The 20706-nt window shown below is 35.9% G+C and overlaps 2 protein-coding genes across 2 annotated transcripts; both read left to right on the top strand.

The window, feature by feature from the left end:
• The first annotated feature begins 69 nt into the window (after positions 1-69).
• On the top strand, positions 70-10013 carry LOC139979344 (phospholipase A2-like). The gene is made up of 5 exons (XM_071990039.1): positions 70-451; positions 2724-2787; positions 4287-4437; positions 6194-6327; positions 8329-10013. The coding sequence occupies exons 2-5, from the start codon at positions 2727-2729 to the stop codon at positions 8490-8492; spliced, it is 510 nt and encodes a 169-aa protein (XP_071846140.1). The 5' UTR covers positions 70-451; positions 2724-2726; the 3' UTR covers positions 8493-10013.
• A 1536-nt stretch (positions 10014-11549) lies between these two features.
• LOC139979348 (ATPase GET3-like) lies at positions 11550-20548 on the top strand. The gene is made up of 7 exons (XM_071990053.1): positions 11550-11701; positions 12925-13127; positions 13870-13960; positions 14786-14936; positions 15496-15603; positions 16557-16760; positions 17791-20548. Exons 1-7 carry the CDS (start codon positions 11574-11576, stop codon positions 17908-17910), a joined length of 1005 nt encoding a protein of 334 aa, XP_071846154.1. The 5' UTR covers positions 11550-11573; the 3' UTR covers positions 17911-20548.
• Positions 20549-20706: the final 158 nt, after the last annotated feature.

Consider the following 20706-nt stretch of genomic DNA (forward strand, 5'->3'; position numbering starts at 1 on the left):
TTTGAAGTGAGTAAACAGGTTGATATTTTTCTAGGCTATATTGTATTGTCTATATGCACTGGTGACGTCAAGATCAATACTTGTTGTGCATTAACAAAAGACTCTCCCCGACTGAACAATATCATCGCGAAGTGAGCCATGAAGTAAAACCGTATACGCACAGTGCGTTAAAATTAGACTTTAGCAAATCTTGGCAAGTTATGTGCTATATTGCAACTGTACAGTACTTGTGATGTCGTACGATCTCCTGGGCACGTCAGTGTTTTGAAAGTTGATATTTACGCCTTATTGTAATGAACTTTGTGTCGACTTTTAAGCAGAGATTCGGCGAGTGTTAAAAGTATTACACATCAGGACTCTTGAGTTCAAGATAATACGTTTGATATAGTTTCTCTTCTATGCTCTGCCAGGAGGCTATAGTTCATTCTGTACTGTGGTGAAAGACTTTAAGGTAATATTCATATTTTTTTCTCGTAATAATTTATTATGGTTAGATTATACGCTGTACGATTACATATTTAAAAGTTAAACTGTGATCGACCAATTTATTTTTAATTTGAGAGATCAATTTTAGTACTTTAGCATGACTGTGGCATAAAACATAGGCTTCAACATTCCTGGACTAGTTACTTTAACTACTGTGGCTTTGAAAGAAATATACCGTTGGGTATTTACAAAGTTTCTCGTGTTTTCTTGTGACTAGATTATATATGCTATGTAAAAGTAAGAGGGTCTGACGTTTCGTTGATCCTAGCAGGATCTGTTAGGAGGATCCTGCTAGGATCGAAACGGTCAGGCCCTCTCCAAAATTTATATTCGACATCGCAGTAACACCATGCACTACACCATTTGTTTGAGAAATACTACTATGGCCGGTGGTATGACCCAATTATCGCAAACAAGTAGACCAGCTGCCTTGGGGAATTGAAGAGAGAGACAGAAAACATAACTTAACCCATTCCATGACTATATTTTTGCTTCTTTGACTTTATCCTTATACTCTAGTAAATACATCACACATGCAATAGTACCATTGGGTACACAGACATCTTGTACAATTATCGATATACAATTAAGAGGATTGAGTACAATAGCATAAGTAAGGAAATACCAGTTTGATTCACCAGCTGCACTATATCACCCCCCCCCCCCAATCCCCAACTGCACAGACATTCCCTTTGGAGTTATTCAATTGCCTTGAGTTGATTTACATGAGCCCACCCGCTTAGTAATTACCGAAATTTGTACATTTTTGCTATATGGGAGGGCATAAACGCTTCATGAATGGGGATGGGAGGGCGGGGAGCAGTCACGTGCATAATGATTTCATTGGCGGGTGAGGGGTTTCATAAAAAGGGGAAGTGGTCCTTGGGTCTTTGCAAATATCTCCCATGTTAGGGTGGTGGGGGGGGGGGCTTACACCTCAAATGCCGGGGTACATCCTGAGGCATATTTTAGATTATAAAATTAGGTCGATATCATAATTATAGTTGCATGAACGCGTGAAAAACTTTGCTGTTTGTGCTCAAAATAAAGTGACAGTTTTCACAATTGTCGCAAATACACAAAATTGTTATATAGGCCTATACTTAACTTACATAACGCTTAGATAAGTATATAATTTCAAGCTGTAAATCTCCTTCAATTAAGGAGCCAAAAATCGAGCAATTACGGTGTCCAATCGCCCGTGAAGGCGAATGTGATGTAACCGATTAATGAAAAGTAAGTATAATTGCCGGAAAAAAATCAACTATAAGTGGAGTTGTTATTTAACCGAAACTAACGACGTGAATTCACTGCTTCAATGTATCCGTTAAAAAACGTCGCACCGGTTTTCACAACCACAGTAAAGCAATTATACCGTAAAAACACAGGTTTTACTAACAGTCTGCTTTATGACTGGATTATAGATAATATGGTACTATATGCACATACCGAAGGGCGTAGAAACCGGGGGCTGGGGCGCCAGCCCCCCCCCCCAGTGAAAAAAGGCAAGTCAGAAAACCCCTTTTTCATTTCCAAATGAGAAAAAAATCTCATTTGGAGCACCAAATTGCATCTAAGGCCAGTTGAAAATGCAAAATTATTTACCAAATGTAGTGGGTGTTGAAGTGTGCTATATTGCACCAAGATGCATCTGAGGCCACCTGGAAATGCAAAATAAATTATACCCCTCCCCCAGGCCGGCCATCAGCCTTCAGCCCCCCCCCCCCCACTCAAAAGTACCTCCCTACGCCACTGCACATACCTGTTGTTATGTAAAGCCCTATACAAAACAATTTACTACCGTAATACGTATATAGTAGCGAATACAGCTGCATATCTAACTTAGTTAAAACCTTTTCAATTTATATTGCATCACATGAACGGTACTTTTTTTTCGATATTCGAATTAGCCCTTATATTATACTTTCATATTTGCGCATCACCTCACATATTACCGATCATACATACAGGACTTTGGTTAGCAGCATGTTTGACTTCTGTGTATACTGTTATCATAAATAGTTATATACACGGAAGTCGAGAGCCACTTGTAAGCCGGTCTATATGTTATATCTTTTGCATGTATATTCATGTTTGTTCCTCCTTCCTCGTTACGTATATAGATGCTATATAGCTACGGGCCTGTATATAGAAGCACACACACGGTGTTACACTCCTGTGTAGACGCTTGATCAATTTCTGATATAAATAATGCTCCACATTTGCTTCATCCACAGAAAATGAAGATCAACGTAATATTTCTACTCTTGTCGTTGCTTTGTCTGTGTTGGACTGCAAAAGGTAATATGCGGGGGGAATCCCACAGCCTGAAACACGTATTGGGCACAATTGAAAAGTGTGGCACTATATCCCTCCCATACTGCTCTATATAATATTATATGCCCTATCCCCTCCCGCACTGATCTATATAATAATGCATTCCCCTATTCCCTCCCATATTGATGTATATGATAATACATTCTCCTATCCCCTCCCATACTGCTCAATATAATAATACATTCTCCTATCCCTCCCATACTGATCTATATGATAATACATTCCCCATACTACTCTATTTAGCCTAATAATACAATCCTCTATCCCCTCCCTTACTGATCTATATAATAATACATTCTCCTATCCCCTCCATACTGTTCTATATAATAATATACATTCCCCTATCCCCTCCCATAATGGTCTTTATAATAGTACATTCTCCTATCCCCTTCCGCACTGATCTATATAATAATACATTATCATATCCCCTCCCATACTGCTCTATATAATAATATACATTCCCCTATCCCCTCCCATAATGGTCTTTATAATAGTACATTCTCCTATCCCCCCCGTACTGATCTATATCATAATACATTCCCCTATCCCCTCCCATACTGTTCTATATAATAATATACATTCCCCTATCCCCTCCCATAATGGTCTTTATAATAGTACATTCTCCTATTCCCTCCTTTACTGATCTATATAATAATACATTCCCCTATCCCCTCCCATACTGCTCTATATAATAATACATTCCCCTGTCCCCTTCCATACTGATCTATATAATAATACATTCCCCTATCCCCTCCCATACTGCTCTATATAATAATACATTCCCCTATCCCCTCCCATACTGCTCTATATAATAATACATTCCCCTGTCCCCTTCCATACTGATCTATATGATAATAAATTCTCTTTAGTTCTCGTTATATCTTTCTCTTCTGTCTCATATAATATACATATGTATGTGAGTATTTACATATCTGGGGTGAGGTGTGAGAATGTTTTACACAGTACCGTTTACATCAGCATGTAAATGTATATCTTTGCATGTTATAAGTAAGGAACCAGACAGTAAAAGTACTTTCTTGTTTCTGGCTCCTCGTACTTCCATCTTTGTTTACTCTATTTGTTAATAATTACCAACATTATTTGCAATTAATTACTTGATAATCAATATTAACCATCGATTGTAGAGAATGGAATTGAAACTTGAAAAATTTGAAGGTTTACACCCTCCATCATGGAAAGATTGTTGAGAATCAACTTTAAGAATTAAAATTTTACAATTTCGAAAAGAATACCATTAGGACATATAATTGTCGACTTTGACCATAAATACCTGGAGACGATTTTGTTTGAAACTATTGTTGGCTATATATAGTTCCGGAAATCAGAACTTGTACTATATGTTGTTTGTCTGTTTAATATTTCTTTTGAGGGTGTGGGGTGATGGGGGGGGGTAGTTAATAGTAAGTAACCTTTTAACACATCTTTTCCATTTCCCTGAGCAGCTGGTCGCAAGAAGCGTAACGTGTTGGAACTAGGCGCAGTGATAAGTTGCGTAACAGGTCTTTCTACTTTTGACGTTCTGTGGAAGCTTGACGGCTACGGCTGCTATTGTGGTTTGGGCGGTCAAGGAACTGCCAAGGACGACGTAGACGAGTAAGTATACCTACCTACACATATACAGTATACGTCATAATCATCATAACTATGTAAACAGTATGTAATTATGAAATACGCAGCTATGTTATGTGGAACGCCAATCGTGTAAAGCATATTTATTCTCTGACTGAGAAATGTATCTTAGTAGGCATACTATAAATGCGTACTGATGTTACGCTGACATAACCTATGCGATGACATATATTCCATCTAAACTGCACGTTCATGATCTGCAAACTATAATGATGAATATGCGAATTGATGTTTGGCTGGTGTAATTGTAACCCTGTACATATCTAAATACGTAGATTCTAGTACGGGTATCATATCCAACGACAGGAAAGAACCACTGAAATTTTAGAGTTTGTTATTGTTTCTGAATTGCTCTAATAACATTACGTATTTAGTATCTTTATATTCAACAACAGGAAAGAACCATTGAAATATTAGAGCTTGTCATAGTTTCCGCATTGCTCTAATAACATCACATGATACTTTTTAGTGTCATAATATTTCGGTGAACCATTTTGATGTTTAGAGCATGCGCATATCATTACTAACAGGTCAGAAAACATGGTATATTTTCCTTAGCGGTATGTATATAACGTTAAGCGACACGTATATTGAATGTGACCATACACATGCTATAGGCGGCCTATACAACGGCACTTGGCGCAGTCGCGTGAAGTTTTGCAGTATAGAGCTACGATGTAGGTTAATTTGTCTAAGGCCTATATAATTTTTGGGCGTTCGATACCAGCCATTGCAGAAATCTATGCATCTAAATTTTCTGGATATGGTTTTTGCAACGCTTACTTTCTTTTTCTCTTGTACCCTAAAACTATTTACCAAAACCTCACATTGTGTACAGCCTGAGGGAAATCTTTATCAAACCGTAAAGTATATTATAAATCACATGACCGCGTTGAAAATGATGATGTTAATGTGTCCTATCTAGTCTGCAAGGATGTCACAAACTCTAACAACCATTTAGGTTCACTGGTCTCTATAGCAGGACATTATATTTTCTCTTATCACCATAATGTCAAAATTCGATCTTTGTCGTTACATAGAAAGCTTCCACAAATGTGCCGGGGGGGGGGGGGGGGGATGTGAGCAAGTAGATGGGTTAGTGCACGCTAACTTATTCGTTCACAGTTTGACATATATTTTGTGTATGTTCCCTACAGACGATTTCAACAGACATTTCAACAGCCTTGTAATGTTTTAGTAAGAATATTTATTGTTTATTATCCAAAAGTATTGTATAAGTATTTTCCTATAGTTCCTTGAAAGGTTATGTGGTAAGGAAAATTAAAACTGTTCATATCATTGTCAAGCACCTTCCCTCTGTTTTGTTTTCGCTTTTATATATTTTTTTTATTGATCTTAAGTACATAAAAGTGAAACTTTTAATAACAACATAACAAGTGTATAACAACAAATAAATACAAAGGGAAAGTCCCTCTACAGTACCGTAACTTATGATTGTTCTATAATTGCGGACGTCAGTTGCTATTTTTTCATACAGTTTATTATATGTATTTCTCACTTTTTGATCAGCTATTAATATTCTTAGCAAAACTCAAACTGGTGCATCACTTTTCTGTTCTAGCATTCTTTTGTTTTTCAATATCATGTCGTTTATATTTAGTTTGTTTAATCCCCTCACCTACATGACATTATTGGTAACCACGAAAAGAACATGCTTGGAACATTTTTTAGTTTCTTCTCTCAATTTCACTCCGTACAGTTGTTGTCGCCTGCATGACGAGTGTTATGACGTAGTGATGCATAATGGTGATTGCCCTGAGAGTACCGCATACACCACTGTATATCATTATAAAGGAAAGGACTGCAAAACACCACACAGCATGATATCATGTGGTAAGTAATATTATATACAGCCGGCGCAGATCCAGGGTGGTGTAGGGTGGTGGATGGTGGTGGTGGATGGTGGTGGTGGATGGTGGTGGTGTAGGGTGGTGGATCCAGGGTGGTGTGCCCCCTCCCTGTTCCCACCCCGCCTCTTTCAACGTGACACAAAAAGTGAAACATGGAACCTAGTTATTATAGCAATTCATTGCTTGTGATCTTATTATAAACCTAAATTAAAGCCTTCAAAATGTGCCTCAGAATGCAACATTTCACGTCTAAAAAATATATGTTTTTTTTTATATTCTGTGCCCCGACCCTTCCGAAACCATGATCTTCACGAGGAAATACTACACAAACATGAGAAATTGAATTCACTCCGTATTTTAATTGCACGGTATCAACAATGGTTTTAAAGGTCAACGGTATATTGCCCCTCCCCCCCCCCCTTCCCTCCCAAATAAGGTGGAAAGTGAAGTAATGGTCACTCATATATGCAAATTCGTAAAAACATTTATTCAAATTTTTCCTGCGACTCTTATAGTAGTACCAATCTCTATACGATGTACAGTTGCGGTGATATATCTTATTGAAAAATCATCAATGTGTTAGAATAAATTAATGTAGGCCTATCAGAGACGACCCAATGAGCGTACTTTTGAAAACGATTAGCAATTTTAGCTCATTCATATCTAAGGCTATTTCTGATGATCGTTTAAGGGATATTGGTAAATGTAGCCTATTTTGTTTGGTTATCGGCCCATCCACCACCTCACCCTACCCCTTCTCCCAGACCCCCGTACACTCTTACTTTTATAAGTGGATCACGGTGAGTGTTCTTTTGTGAATGTGCTGTGAATTTTGCAATCTTGGTGAATAACAGGTACAAAGTTTATGGCCAATATTGACGTAGACAACCACCATATGAAAAAGTCGAACACATCAAATACCTTGGCCAATTGAGTAACACAACACAAAGGGAAGTATTAAATAGAATTAGGGCAGGATGTAGAATTGTCAGTATATATATATATATATATATATATATATATATATATATATATATATATATATATATATATATATATAGTTATTCTAAATGACAATTAGTTTCCTATGTCACTACGAAAGCAGGATGTTCAATCAGTGCGTTCTAACCACGATGACATATGGAGCGGAAACGTTTGACTATAACTAGAGAGATTGAGCAAAACCTAATAACAACACAAAGTGTAATGGAACGCAACATGCTACATCTAACACTACAAGGGATAGAGTTCAACATACGGAATTCAGATAGCATAGTAAAGTAAAAGATGTCATAGATAAAAATCAAATAACAAAACTGAAGTATATGGGCTGGACATAGTACAGCAACATCCCAAGATATTAGATAGTAAAAAAGGATGACAGAATGGCAGCCAGGGAATGGGAGAAGAAAAAGGCGGGGAGGGGGGGGGGGGATAAAGAGAAGATGGAGAGATGACATATTCTTGTATGTAAAGACACCGAGATGGGATAAGACGGCACGATGATGATGATGATGATGATGATGATGATGATGATGATGATGATGATGATGATGATGATGATGATGATGATGATGATGATGATGATGATGATGATGATGATGATGATGATGATGATGATGATGATGATGATGATGATGATGATGATGATGATGATGATGATGATGCCGATGTTGATGACGACGACGACGACGGCGGCGATGACGATGACGATGATGATGGCGGCGGCGACGAAGACTACGACGATAATGATGATGACGGTTACGGTCACGATGACGATGATGACGATGACGATGCCGATGATGAACAAGTAGATCCTCATGAGATTTCCAATATTTCCCACATGTGACAATGCGAATAGTTTTGCGATATACATGTGCCCATCATAGGCGTACTGTGAAATGTATGATCCGTTAAATTTCTACAGTAACAGCTGTTCCATATAATACTTCTTTTTATCACATTTTTTCATATTTCTGTCCAGATCCTGTGAGTTCTTACGACGAGCCAGAATTAGCGAACTGTGCTGTGGATCTCTGTGAATGTGATTATGCTTTAGCTCAATGTCTGAAGGGAAAACCGCTCAACAATGACTACCGAAAATATGACAAAAAAACTTGTAAACAAGATGACTTACCAACGATTTAAGAAACTTGTTGTACTTTAAAATGAAGTTTAAGTTAGTTTTATTTACATTTAGAAAACGATAGGGAAAGGGGTAGGGTGGGGTAGGGTGGGGGGGGGGTATGTAGCGGAGCGTAAACGGAAGTAAACGTTGTGTGAAAACTTTAAATGAGGCTTTTTGAAAGGAAGTTTGGAACAGTTTAGAGTTTTGAAGAGTAGCGTTGGGAATTTGTTGAACAGCCTGTGAGAAAAGAGGTTTGGTTACAAATTACGAATATGAATCCATATCTTTAAATGTTAGATTATCGAGGTTATTCTTCCGATAGAGCAAGAGATCGATGTCGGTTCCCTAATTGTTTGCTCAGTGTTTCTCTGTACTGATATTGTTTTGACAAATTTCTATAATCATTTCAATTCCAAACTGAACTACATCTCTGTAGGCTACTATTTGTTGATAAAATGACAGAGGGCAGATAGAATTGGGTAAGGTTAGGGGTGGTAAACAACTTGGTTAACCGTCGACAATAAGCGATGAAAAGAGGTTTCTAGCAGGAAGACTCAATATGTATTATTTATACTTAATTTGAATACAAAATACCTATTGTTAACTCATTTTGCTTAGATTATGTCCATTTATAATTTTCAACTCGCTCTACATGTTTATGTCTGAATTAGATTATATTTTGTATTGAAAATTATAATTATAATTTGTAAATAGTCAAGTAAAAAGGATTTTAGCTTCACGTCATGTATATAGCATATTTTAACGCTCCTGAAGTTTGCCTGGGTTAACGATGACGTCATTTCCCGAAATAGATTCTCACGAGTCGATGATGCCATCGATCATTCCAGTGACGCATATTTCTCAATGGACAAGCTAGTTCCTACATTTTCAGGTTTTCTGTTTGTTTGTTTTTAATTCTTGAGAAAAAAACAAAAAAGAGTCCCATCTTTTAATTGTACATAATGATACATTAACTAAGCTGAAATGCAAAGTCTTTCAATATTTTCATATTGTTCTGTAAACAGTTTTAGTTTTATGTTATTGTAACAAACAATCGTTTTGATGGGGTCGCAGTTATACCTAGTTTGTTATGCAAATTATACGAAAGATATGACAAATATACAACGAGAGTGGAAAGAAGGAAGTGCTATCTGTCAATGTGGCATCTTCGCACCAAGGACCCTACCCAATCGTAGCGGCACCTTGTACCCCAGTCAATATCACTCCAACAGGCAACGTTCACCCACCCTGCTTCATGCGGACATAAGCAGCTGGAAAGTCTCCTCACATAATTAGGTATTTACTTAAACAACTAGCACGTGTTTTGTGTTATGTGTCATTTATTAGTCAAGCTATAGGTAGGCCTGTTTTGCAATATTCGAAAGTTTTTATACGTAGTCACATATTTCAAATTGTTAGCAATGTCATACTACAAACAAAGATGCATCACTTTTGCACATGATATCAGTTTGACTGTAACTTTAATGATTTTAGATTCCTAAGAATGAGATTTTACAAATAAAATAGAAATAAATTAATAACATGTCATTCTTTTTTAATTTTACTCATACCACCTTTTCTTCAAGAAAACTGAGACCGTTTACTCCCGATTTACCTTTTGTGTATATTTGAGACATTCCAATTACGCTCTATACTGCTCAATTAAGTTGATAACGAAACCCTGACGGCGGTTATACATACATAATGCACTACCAACTTTACTCAAACCTGTTTTCAAAATGTGATCAAACCACAGGATTCTGCTTTGTACTGATCGCTTCCAGTATCGCTCTCAAACAAATCACATTCATATTTTTTTGGCAATCAATTTCTAGCTACAATAACTGGAGACACTACAAAAATACTAAATGACCCTCACCAAATTTCAGAGCATATAATGTTGAGGATAGAGCCAGGGCAAGCACTTTTGGTTACTTCTGAACCTACAAAACCTAATTCAAAAGTATGGGGGCAGAAACGAAATAGGGTTCGTAACTGCAAGATGGATATGTCATTTTCCCCACTAAACTTTCTCAATCATCCCCTGTCATAGATTTTATTGACGTAACTTTTGGTCATGGTGCCCCCTTCTATGTTTCTATTGGGGTAAGAGCAGTACAACCAGGGACGTACATACATCACCCGCCCCTAATTCTTTCCCAGTGAAGATCAAAAGTCGGTCTCAAAATTCAGTGAGCCGAATTCAGCGTAGTCTACACCCATGACGGGGAGAGTAATAAAACAACTGTAAAAATGAAAGACACCGAATCGTTCGCTCTGTTTCTTCTTTACGTGTCATTTCCTAGACTAAGGTAACACATTAAGCTAAAGAAATGCTAAAATTTTCGGGGACTGCCGGGACAAAGTGACCGACTTCGGTCTCAAAGAAGCTACTGAGTATCAATATCCCTCTCACATCCCTTTGAAATATGTAAATGCACGCCCAAGGTTCAAATGAACGATGAAAACCATTCCATTTATTTAGAATTCTGCCCTTGCAAACCAAAAAGATGACCTTAAATTTTGTATTTCGTAGTGTATGAATAGTTTATATATTTTATGCTTATTCTTGTGGTGGAAAACTCCATATAAATGATATATCAATCATCCACACTGGTGTTCTCCTATCTCTGGAAATGTGCCGAAAAGCAACAGGAGAACACTTTTTTTAAGATTGCTATCAAATTAAATCTGGGTTTTATGGCTTGGATGTCAGAGTAAACAAAAGTAAATTAATGTGGTGCAAAAATTGGGTTAATTGAGGCAATTTTAGGCCACTTTAGGCCTTCAACTGAGGAGCAGCATACGAAAATTGTTTGCTGTGGGTAAAGGTGTTTGTTTACTAAGTGACGATAACTTCAGGGTCTCATAGAGCAAAATCTTCATGGGCATGATATGGAAAATGGAAGGTGCCATGAATGGCCAGCATGTCAGCTATCCAGTGATGGATAGGGTTTAGCTAATTAAAACTTTTTAATACTTCTCATTACTTTGACGATTTAGTGTGTAGTGAGGCAATTATATCCAGGATGCTACCTTGTGCAACACCGATAGTTTTTTGGCCCTGTTGGCGTCCATTAGCTTTGCAGGATTTACAGAAAATGGCTACAAATAATGAGGTAGACGAGTTTGAGGACTTAGAGCCAACTTTGCGAAACATCATTGATCAAGAAACGTTGCGATGGATTTTCGTCGGTGGGAAGGGTGGTGTGGGGAAAACTACTTGCAGGTTTGTAATCTTATAAGCCTAGTGAAATAAATACTATTGGCTAAGGCCAGTACATAGTGTAGACTACGTGACGTAGCATAAGCCCCACAATAACCAATCGTACCAGTTCTGCTACATAATTAAGGACCTAACAAAATTCTTACACTACAGATAGGGAAGATATTTAGTTAAAGATATTCTAGTTTAGCTAACTTCTGTGGTACTATCACATGCTCGCGTACTCTATTGTAGGATACAATCCTTTAAATTGTAGTAAGGCATTGTAGTTGACGATAGGATAGCAGTCATCTAGTCGCCACTGCACAGTATTATTATTACATACAATAGGCATCAGCTTAGGTCTACACAATATGTATGGAGAATATAGGATTTTGATGTTAGCTGCAGTCATTTTCATATTCTTAACGTCGTTACCTCATATAAAACTATATTTTTGTTAGATCATCTAAGACTAATTATACTGCACAGAAGCAAGAGAAACTTATCAGTTTGAAAACGCTTACAGAAATATGAATGTGTGCTGAAAGTGTTTTTCTTTCAATGTTTTTGGTGCAAGCAACTAACTGAAAAAAAAATGTACCTCATATTTTCAGCAATTTTGAAGATATTTTGATGCATTGTTGGAGTGGACAAGAAATTGTCAGATAGGAATCTGAGAAGAAATAAATCCTTTTGTTAATGTAGGAGACGTAATTATGTAGTTGTGGAGATCCAGATTAACTTTCCAATTCTATTAGAATTATCAGTATACTCCAAGAGTTGATGTATGTATGTATGTATGTATGTATGTATGTATGTATGTATGTATGTATGTATGTATGTATATGTGATCTTCCCGCAAGCAGGAACTCACGAAAGAAGCCATGGAGGCTTGTAGACTCGCAAGCTGACCGAAGCCAATCTCTCGGCACACATCCATTTAACGTCCATGTCGGGAAGTTGTTATTGAACAACACCCTTGCCAGACGACACACATCGCTGTCGGCGGGGAATCGAACCGGGGATCTCATGACTGGGAGACGCCGGCATTAACCACTAGGCTATACACTCCGCCTAGATGTGAAGCTTAAAGAAGCTGATGTGAAGCTTAAAGAAGTGTGCTATGACATTTTCATCATTACTCAGAGGAAGATTTACATTATAAGAAAAAGTAGCAATCAATAGGATTTCAAAAGGAAATCCAAATTTACAAGATTCTTAATCATTTTGTTTTTAATTCACAGTTGCAGTCTAGCTGTTCAGCTCTCAAAGCATAGAGAAACTGTACTCATAATATCCACAGATCCTGCTCATAACATATCAGATGCATTTGATCAAAAGTTCTCCAAAGTTCCTGGATTAGTCACTGGTTTTCAAAATCTGTATGCAATGGAAATAGATCCAAATCTGGGTGTCGGAGATTTGCCGGATGATTATTTTGAAGAAGGTAAGAGAAATGAAAGAAGACGCTAAATGGGATGTACAGCTTTAGTCTTGAAGGGTGTACTCCTTCCTCTCTTCACCAAGAAAGCAAATAATGGATGAAAAAATATAAACAACATAATGTTGGTTTGTAAGGTATCAAAGGTCATACATCAAGTTGCTGTGACTTGTTCAGTGTATTGTATTATCCCGCATCCATATTCCATTGTCAACAAGTTTCAGAAAGTTGAATATTTCATTAATCTCAAGAATTAATATCATATCATATAATATCAATAATATGTGATGAAATACAAACTTGAAGCCGTAGCCCTAATTCTGTAGTCTTGTGTTGAAACTTGTTGCATTCTGTAAGTGATGAACGGAAAAGTACAATGCTGTTGATTTTCTGTAATTTTTAGGTTCTTATGGTTAATAAATATGAAATCTGATATATGAGTTGCTAAGCTAATAGAGACATCTCTTTTGTATGGCGAGCCATTTTCCGTTTGCAATATGATAGCTTTCACCAGGTAATTAAGTGAAAGCAAGATAGATCATAAGGTGTTGTGTCGCCATAGTACTGTAGTTCAATACCTTAAGTAGTTACTTTCCAAAGCAAAGATACACTCTCAGCCTAGATCTTTTGTAACACTTTCATAGTAGATCTATGCAGCACCAACCGCAAATCTAACATTTGATTTTTTTTTTTTCATTTTTTATTTATTTTTTTTTTTCTTGAATTCTTTTTTCTTCTTTGCATGCAGATCCTCTCAACATGGGTAAAAAAGTCTTTCAGGAACTGTTAGGAGCATTTCCAGGGATAGATGAGGCTGTCAGTTTTGCAGAGGTCATGAAGTAGGAAACAAATGCAACATATTTTATAATAATTTTTTTATAATAATAATTTTATAATATATTTTATAAGCTACATAAACAGTGCTGTTGAATAGAAACTTTATTGTCTCTCAAGTACCAAGTCAAATAAGTGGTTTCCAGGAACTTTACCATCTGGTAATGTTGGATGACAACACTTTTGTATTTGAATATTAAAAAAGAATTTGTGACAAATAATACACCCTTAGTGTTGATCAGGAAGTTTCTTGTCTGTAATGTAACATACCAACACTAGTTTTGTCAGCAGCATTCCTTATATGATAAAGTTTAATGACAAAACTTGTGTTTTTCAAACCTTTTTCTGATAGAGAAAGTTGCATATCTATGCTGATGTTGATCAGGAAGTTTCCTGTCTGTAATACAACATGCCAACACTAATGTTATCACTAATATTATCAGGTCCTAACAATACAGTGACATTTTTAATATGCATCTGTTTCAAGTATGAGACTGAAAATCGCGCATCTCATATGTTTCATATTAACATTATAACATTAAAAGTGAAGCAACTGAATTTTCAATTGGCTGAGATGTGAATTGACCAAGTTTCTATTTTCATCAGCATTTTTATGCACAATTTTTTATCGATATTAATTTTCAATATTCTTTTTCAATGGTTAAAAACTTGGAAACAGAAAGGAGACTAGGAACCAAAACTGTTTGAATTATTAAACTTTGAATTCTATCCTTTTGTCTGGATAGATAATTGGTTAATACTTTGGAGTCTTAGAATTCAGAGATGTTTAGTTTTGTAAAAGCTTTTTTTTTCTTTTCCTTAATTTTCAGATTAGTGAAAAATATGAATTTTTCGGTGGTGGTATTCGATACAGCACCAACCGGACACACTCTTCGTCTTTTGTCATTCCCTGCTTTAGCAGAGAAAGGACTCACCAAGTTATTGGCCCTCAAAAATCAGTTTAGTCCATTCATTGTGCAGGTTAGTCAGTATAAAAATTGGTCAGCATGGCTAGAATTTCTCTACTTCATTGTTTTTGTTTTTTTTAATCCAGTAGACTTCCGCTTTTTTGCATTTTATGGTTTGAAATATTAAATTCCTGTTTAACAGATATTGTACATTTAAGTGTAGACTATTACAGCAGCTCTTTGAGGTTGGGAATTTCAGCCCAGGAATAAATAAACTCCAAATTTTTTGACAAAAAAAGAAAGAAAATGGGTGTGTTAATTTTCGAAAAGATTATCAACACTTAACCTTGAGTTAAAACAATTTTTTTGTAATTTTATTGTACTTCTAGTTATCATATTTATATAGACAGACAGACAGGCAGACAGACAATCAATCATTCCTCTTGTTAGGACTGAACCATGGAGCAATTCTGTCTTGAGATTATAAATACAGCGTGTAATTGATTTTGAACAGGTTTCAATCTGAAGACCTTTTGCTGTGACAACTCTTGTACTCTACCCCTAAAAGGAAAAAAACAATCTTTTTTATGTTATGTTTTTCTTTCATTGGGTAACGACTTGTTGTGTTGCAGATCTGCAGCTTATTAGGGTTACCAGATGTCAATGCTGGTGATATGCTAGGAAAACTGGAAGAAACTGTTCCTGTCATTAAGAGTGTCAATGAAGCATTCAGGGATCCAGTGAGTATTGTGATCTTTACCTTGTGTGGACATTTGACACATTCTGTAAGACCATAAGACATGTTTGGACATTTGACACATTCTGTAATACCGTAAAACGTGTGGACATTTGTAACATTCTGTAAGACTATAAGACATGCATTTGAGCAATGGCACAGATGGAACCTTTTCTATGTGAATGTGAAAGTTTCCAGGTCTGTACTGCAAAGTTATGACAGAAACCACATCTGTCAATATATTGAAATGATGTGGTTCTTTGACATGGATATTTCATTGCTTGTAATCTGTAATACTTGTAGTTCAAGTTGGTTGTACAGAATCTGTAATGATGAAATTTTTAATGAATTTTAAAGTTGCTTGATATAGGTCATTCACTGCTTGAAGTTGATAATACTTGAAATCGGTAATAATGCATATATAAATTTGGTAGAATTTAAATTTAGTCGATAACAAGATTGATTAATTAACGACAACCTGCAGTGCTGACACCAGCTTAGAATTGTGGAGTGGGGGTGGGGGGTATTGATGATGTGGTAAAGGTGGGCCAAACTATACATTTTTTGGGAGGTTTTGCGAACTAATTCATCCATCAATTTTGTAATTTGAGCCACTCTTTCCTAACTTGCCCTTCACACAATCTTATCCCCATATTCTATATATGATAGAGATAATATTGGTCTCTTATTCATTGTGTAAAAATTTTAATTTTCTATAACTTTTTGACCACTCATCACCACACCAGCACCCCCCCCCCCACCCCATCAATCCACCCTTGAGTTTGAATGAATGTCCATAGATACTTCAGAAACTGGGCTTATTTTCTTGTCGAAAATATGAACTGTTGTTCGATAATACTTCTACAATATTTTAACTACAGAAGCATTTATTAATTAGGTCAATGTCAGTAGCCTTTGTATTTGATTGCTTTATGTTTGTGTTATCTCATTCACTAGAACCAAACCACCTTCGTCTGTGTCTGCATCGCTGAGTTTCTCTCTCTCTACGAGACAGAGAGGCTAGTCCAGGAGCTGACCAAGTACGGTATCGACACCCACAACATCATCGTCAATCAACTCCTGACTGGTCTACATAACGATTCATCACAGTGCAGGCTATGCAAGTCACGGATAAGTCTACAGACCAAATACCTAGAACAGGTAAGCGAACGATTCGTTGAGGATTGCAGAATTTGCAGAAAATGCAAAGGAAAAATTATTGATGCGGGAGTGGTTTTTCAGATTTGAAGTTATCATACATCACTTTAATATCAAATCATGATACACCAACAAGAATATTATGATAGGAAAGCTTTTTGATCCAATTCCTGAAGTAAAGCAGGGTAATGAAAATCAAAAATAGGGTACTTTCAATCGACCATATATTGAGTTACAGGCAACATTTTGAGATTGGGTTCTGAACTAGCAGTGTGGAATATTTTACTGTTATAAAAATAAGTGTTACATTGGCTGCCACAGGAATAAACCATGCAATTAAAGCACTGGAATATAAATATATCAATCAAGTAACCACTGGTAGGGTCATTTTCAAGGCAGTGTGGATAAGAGTTGCTCACGAAAATGTGGTTAAACTTTGACTCCCCAACACGGCCTGTACAGTTTCTATCAGTGCATACATATGTACGACAGTACACAAAATTGTACCGCCGTTGAGATGTGACCTTGACACAAGAGGAATCAGAACCGTGATATTTATCGCAATTGTGTTCAATGGAAAAGAAAGTCTCCTATAAAGTCTTAAAAAGACTTAACAAAGTAGGAGACTCCCTGGGAGAAAAGAAATAAAAATGTACAAATGTAAATAATACAGTATATACGTAAGGATTAAATATACAGTAATAATATCCTAATGATGCTGAGATGGATACGTGAATAGATTATATAAATTCCTATTTTGAATGTCTGGTGAAAGTGGGTTTTGAAGTTCTAGACTTCAACTTTTTTGATAGATCATTCCAAATTTGTATTGCTCTATTACGAAGACCAAATTTCCCTATGTTACTATGGAAAAAATTGCAATGAGCGTTGTCGGCTTGTTCCTACATGTTCCTCCCAGTCCCATTCCACTCCCCCCCGTCCCCTACCTTTGAAGTATTTAGAGTAAATTATATCAAAGATTCTTCAATGAAACACTTGTCAAGGAAACCCTATTCCTTCTTTTTACTTTCAGATTGAAGATCTTTACGAAGACTTTCACATCACCAAACTTCCTCTACAAGAAGAAGAAGTACGGGGTGTTGAAAAAGTTGAGAAATTTTCAGAAAATTTGCTTCATCCGTTTGGAACATGAACTTACTAGATACAAGTATAACATGAATAGAGACAGATGATTTGAAAACTTTGGTGCAACGAATGGATTATCGGTGAAATACCTATCACCATTAGCAAAACTTGGATGCATTAATGACTCGGTCATGGAGATCGAAGGGCAAATCAGAAATAACAATTGTTTTTATTTGGGTGAATATTTCTGAATATCCAAAATGGTTATATAATTACTATTATCCATGATTAGCCTGCCCTATGAATATGCATGGTTTGATTACAGAATGCATAATTTGTTTAAGTCCTGGTATATGAACATTTCAAGTTTGTTAGATGTGGCATTAACCATTTACACTTGGAATGGATGTATAGTTGTATGTGGTACGAAAGTGTTGAACTTTTCAAGTAATGGATACTATCGATAAAGTTTGGCTTAAATTTGATTTTCAACAAGTTTTAAAGCAGATCATTTAGAAATGACCCTACCTTTCATCAAGGGTTCACTCATATTTCTGCCCTTCCAATGTATTGGAACATGACTTCTTCTAAGTCACTGATCCTTTGAGGGTCAGCAACCATCCCCCCCCCCCCCCTCCCCTCTTCCTTTGTATGACAACATATCTAGAAATAAGAGTTTTCTCTTAATGAAGCCACTCAGTTTGTGGATTCCATTGAAATTGTTGTGTGAGGGGGTGGGCAGGGATGAAATTTTTAAGTATCAAACAGTCTTTAATGGTGAAGGGGTGACATTTGTGATTTACCTTTGTTTCCATTGTTTTGTGTTTGTTTTGTTTTTATGTTGTTTTTTGTGTGTAATTTTCTCTGATTGTTTCCATTTGGTAAGCAAGCACTGAGTAGAATAATAATGTAGATGTTAAACTCGTAACCAATTTGGCGATTGTTTGACCTCTTGCTGATCTTTGTTGGTCATATACTTGCTATCAATTGGAGCAATTAATCTAAGCAAATGACTTGTGAACTACTTGACTCAGGTACTAGCTATACTTGGTATGAGGTAAAGTGGAAAAATTAATGAAAATGTGAAAGCTTCAAAAGTTTGTGAAATGAAAGTAGCAATCGTTAACTTACATCAATTGAATAATTCTTGGAACATTTTTTTCTTATTGATTTGATTACACATAAATAATAATTATGAAACATCATTCTTGATAAACCAATTAAAGGATGGGAATTTGGAATATCAGTTTCAACTTTCTTATTACTCTGTCTAATTTTATCAAATAATTTCAGCCATAATTTTCCTCATTGTATCAGTAATGTATCTCAAAGGATATAAAATACAATGCTAGTAATGGTTATTATGAGAAAGTTATTTATAGTAACAAACTCTCTTATAACAAACTCAATAACAAACTCTCTTATCGTCAAAATGCCACTGTATGCAAACTTCAACTTATTTCGGGAACTTGAACCTATATGAGATTATCTGTAAATATATTGGAATATATGGGACTATACGGGAAAATATGGGATCTTGGAATTCATTTTAATCAAGCACTGCATTTCGTATCGATTTGGTAAATTCACGATAACAGTCTAACACAAAAGTACACAGTGTCAGGTCCCAAATTATTGAAGAGAAAGTCTTTTTTTGCCCTAAATTTCTCCTTTTCATTCAGAATGGAATTAAATCTAGAAAGTATATTTTGGAATAGCTGCTTTTGTTGTTGGATCTTCAATTTCAGCGGCTAAAATTGGGTTTTGTCTGTTAAGAGAATTTATGACTGAAGTGGAAATGTTATTAAATTCAAATTTCTTTGAATTTATTTTCTCATACATGAAAAAAAATGTCAACACAGGGTGCTTATAGTGTTAGATTACATTGTAAGTTATTGTGATGAGCCTAAAAACAATGGGATGGCTGTTTATTTATCATAGTTGGTGAGTGGTGAGATTTCTTCCATTTGATACCTCCGTATTGCAATATATTAAAAAAATGGATTCCTATTAACAATTTAATTCGCTAATGGATGATCAATGGATCAGCAAATTTTTGTTTCAAGATTATTTTAGATATTCAACAATTTGAAAGTGAATATCTTGAATAGAGAGTAGATGATAAGAGAAGACTTGCATTTATTTATTATTTTGATTGTTATTATGAATGAGTGGTATGTATATTTACAGCTTGCCTAACATCATCCTTTCAGATATTAACAATGGAAAAAAGTAGAACATCTTCTTAATCTTATTGCTAATCTCGAGTTAAGAAAAGGATAAAATTTTAAAAGCAGTGATGGGGGGCTATTTGCAACATCTCCTGTCCATGTAACATATGTTTTTGTTCTTAGTAAAACATAATCTTTTTGATCACAGCAGCAAAATGATTTTGCAAACTATTACAAAAGAATGTTATTTCTTGACGATGAATGTTGACATCTTCTTAGTCTACTACTTAGGCAAGGACTTTAGAGGGGGAACAGGTGGGGGGGGGGATTTCGGGTGAGAAAACAATCAGAGAAGGAGGTGGTGGAGGGGAGATGCTATATGTTTGTTCTGTGAGAGTTTATTCAATTTCGACTCCGATATGCCATGCATGATTTAATGATATAATTTTTTTGTTGAATTTATATTTAATAATTTGACATCTCTCAATGAGTTTATAAAAATAAAAGAAAGTGAGAGGACAAAAATATAAATAACTGTCTACTTTTTATTCTACGGTGGTATAGCTTTTTATAAAGAGAATTGACATCCTAACAGTTTGAAATTTTTCTTTACCCTGGAATTTGTACTATTTCATTTCTCTTGCATTTTGTTGAAGGTCTTTAAAACTTACTTTAAAAAGAGCCAAGAAATT

The sequence above is a fragment of the Apostichopus japonicus genome, chromosome 2 (genome assembly GCF_037975245.1).
Source record: "Apostichopus japonicus isolate 1M-3 chromosome 2, ASM3797524v1, whole genome shotgun sequence".
Lineage (NCBI taxonomy): Eukaryota > Metazoa > Echinodermata > Holothuroidea > Aspidochirotida > Stichopodidae > Apostichopus > Apostichopus japonicus.

Coding starts and splice junctions, on each gene's coding strand:
- LOC139979348 (XM_071990053.1), top strand. CDS start 11,574: ATGGCTACAAATAATGAGGTAGACGAGTTTGAGGACTTAGAGCCAACT. Junction 11,702..12,924: donor GTGGGGAAAACTACTTGCAG/GTTTGTAATCTT, acceptor TTTAATTCACAG/TTGCAGTCTAGCTGTTCAGC. Junction 13,961..14,785: donor AGTTTTGCAGAGGTCATGAA/GTAGGAAACAAA, acceptor CTTAATTTTCAG/ATTAGTGAAAAATATGAATT.
- LOC139979344 (XM_071990039.1), top strand. CDS start 2,727: ATGAAGATCAACGTAATATTTCTACTCTTGTCGTTGCTTTGTCTGTGT. Junction 4,438..6,193: donor GCCAAGGACGACGTAGACGA/GTAAGTATACCT, acceptor CACTCCGTACAG/TTGTTGTCGCCTGCATGACG. Junction 6,328..8,328: donor ACACAGCATGATATCATGTG/GTAAGTAATATT, acceptor ATTTCTGTCCAG/ATCCTGTGAGTTCTTACGAC.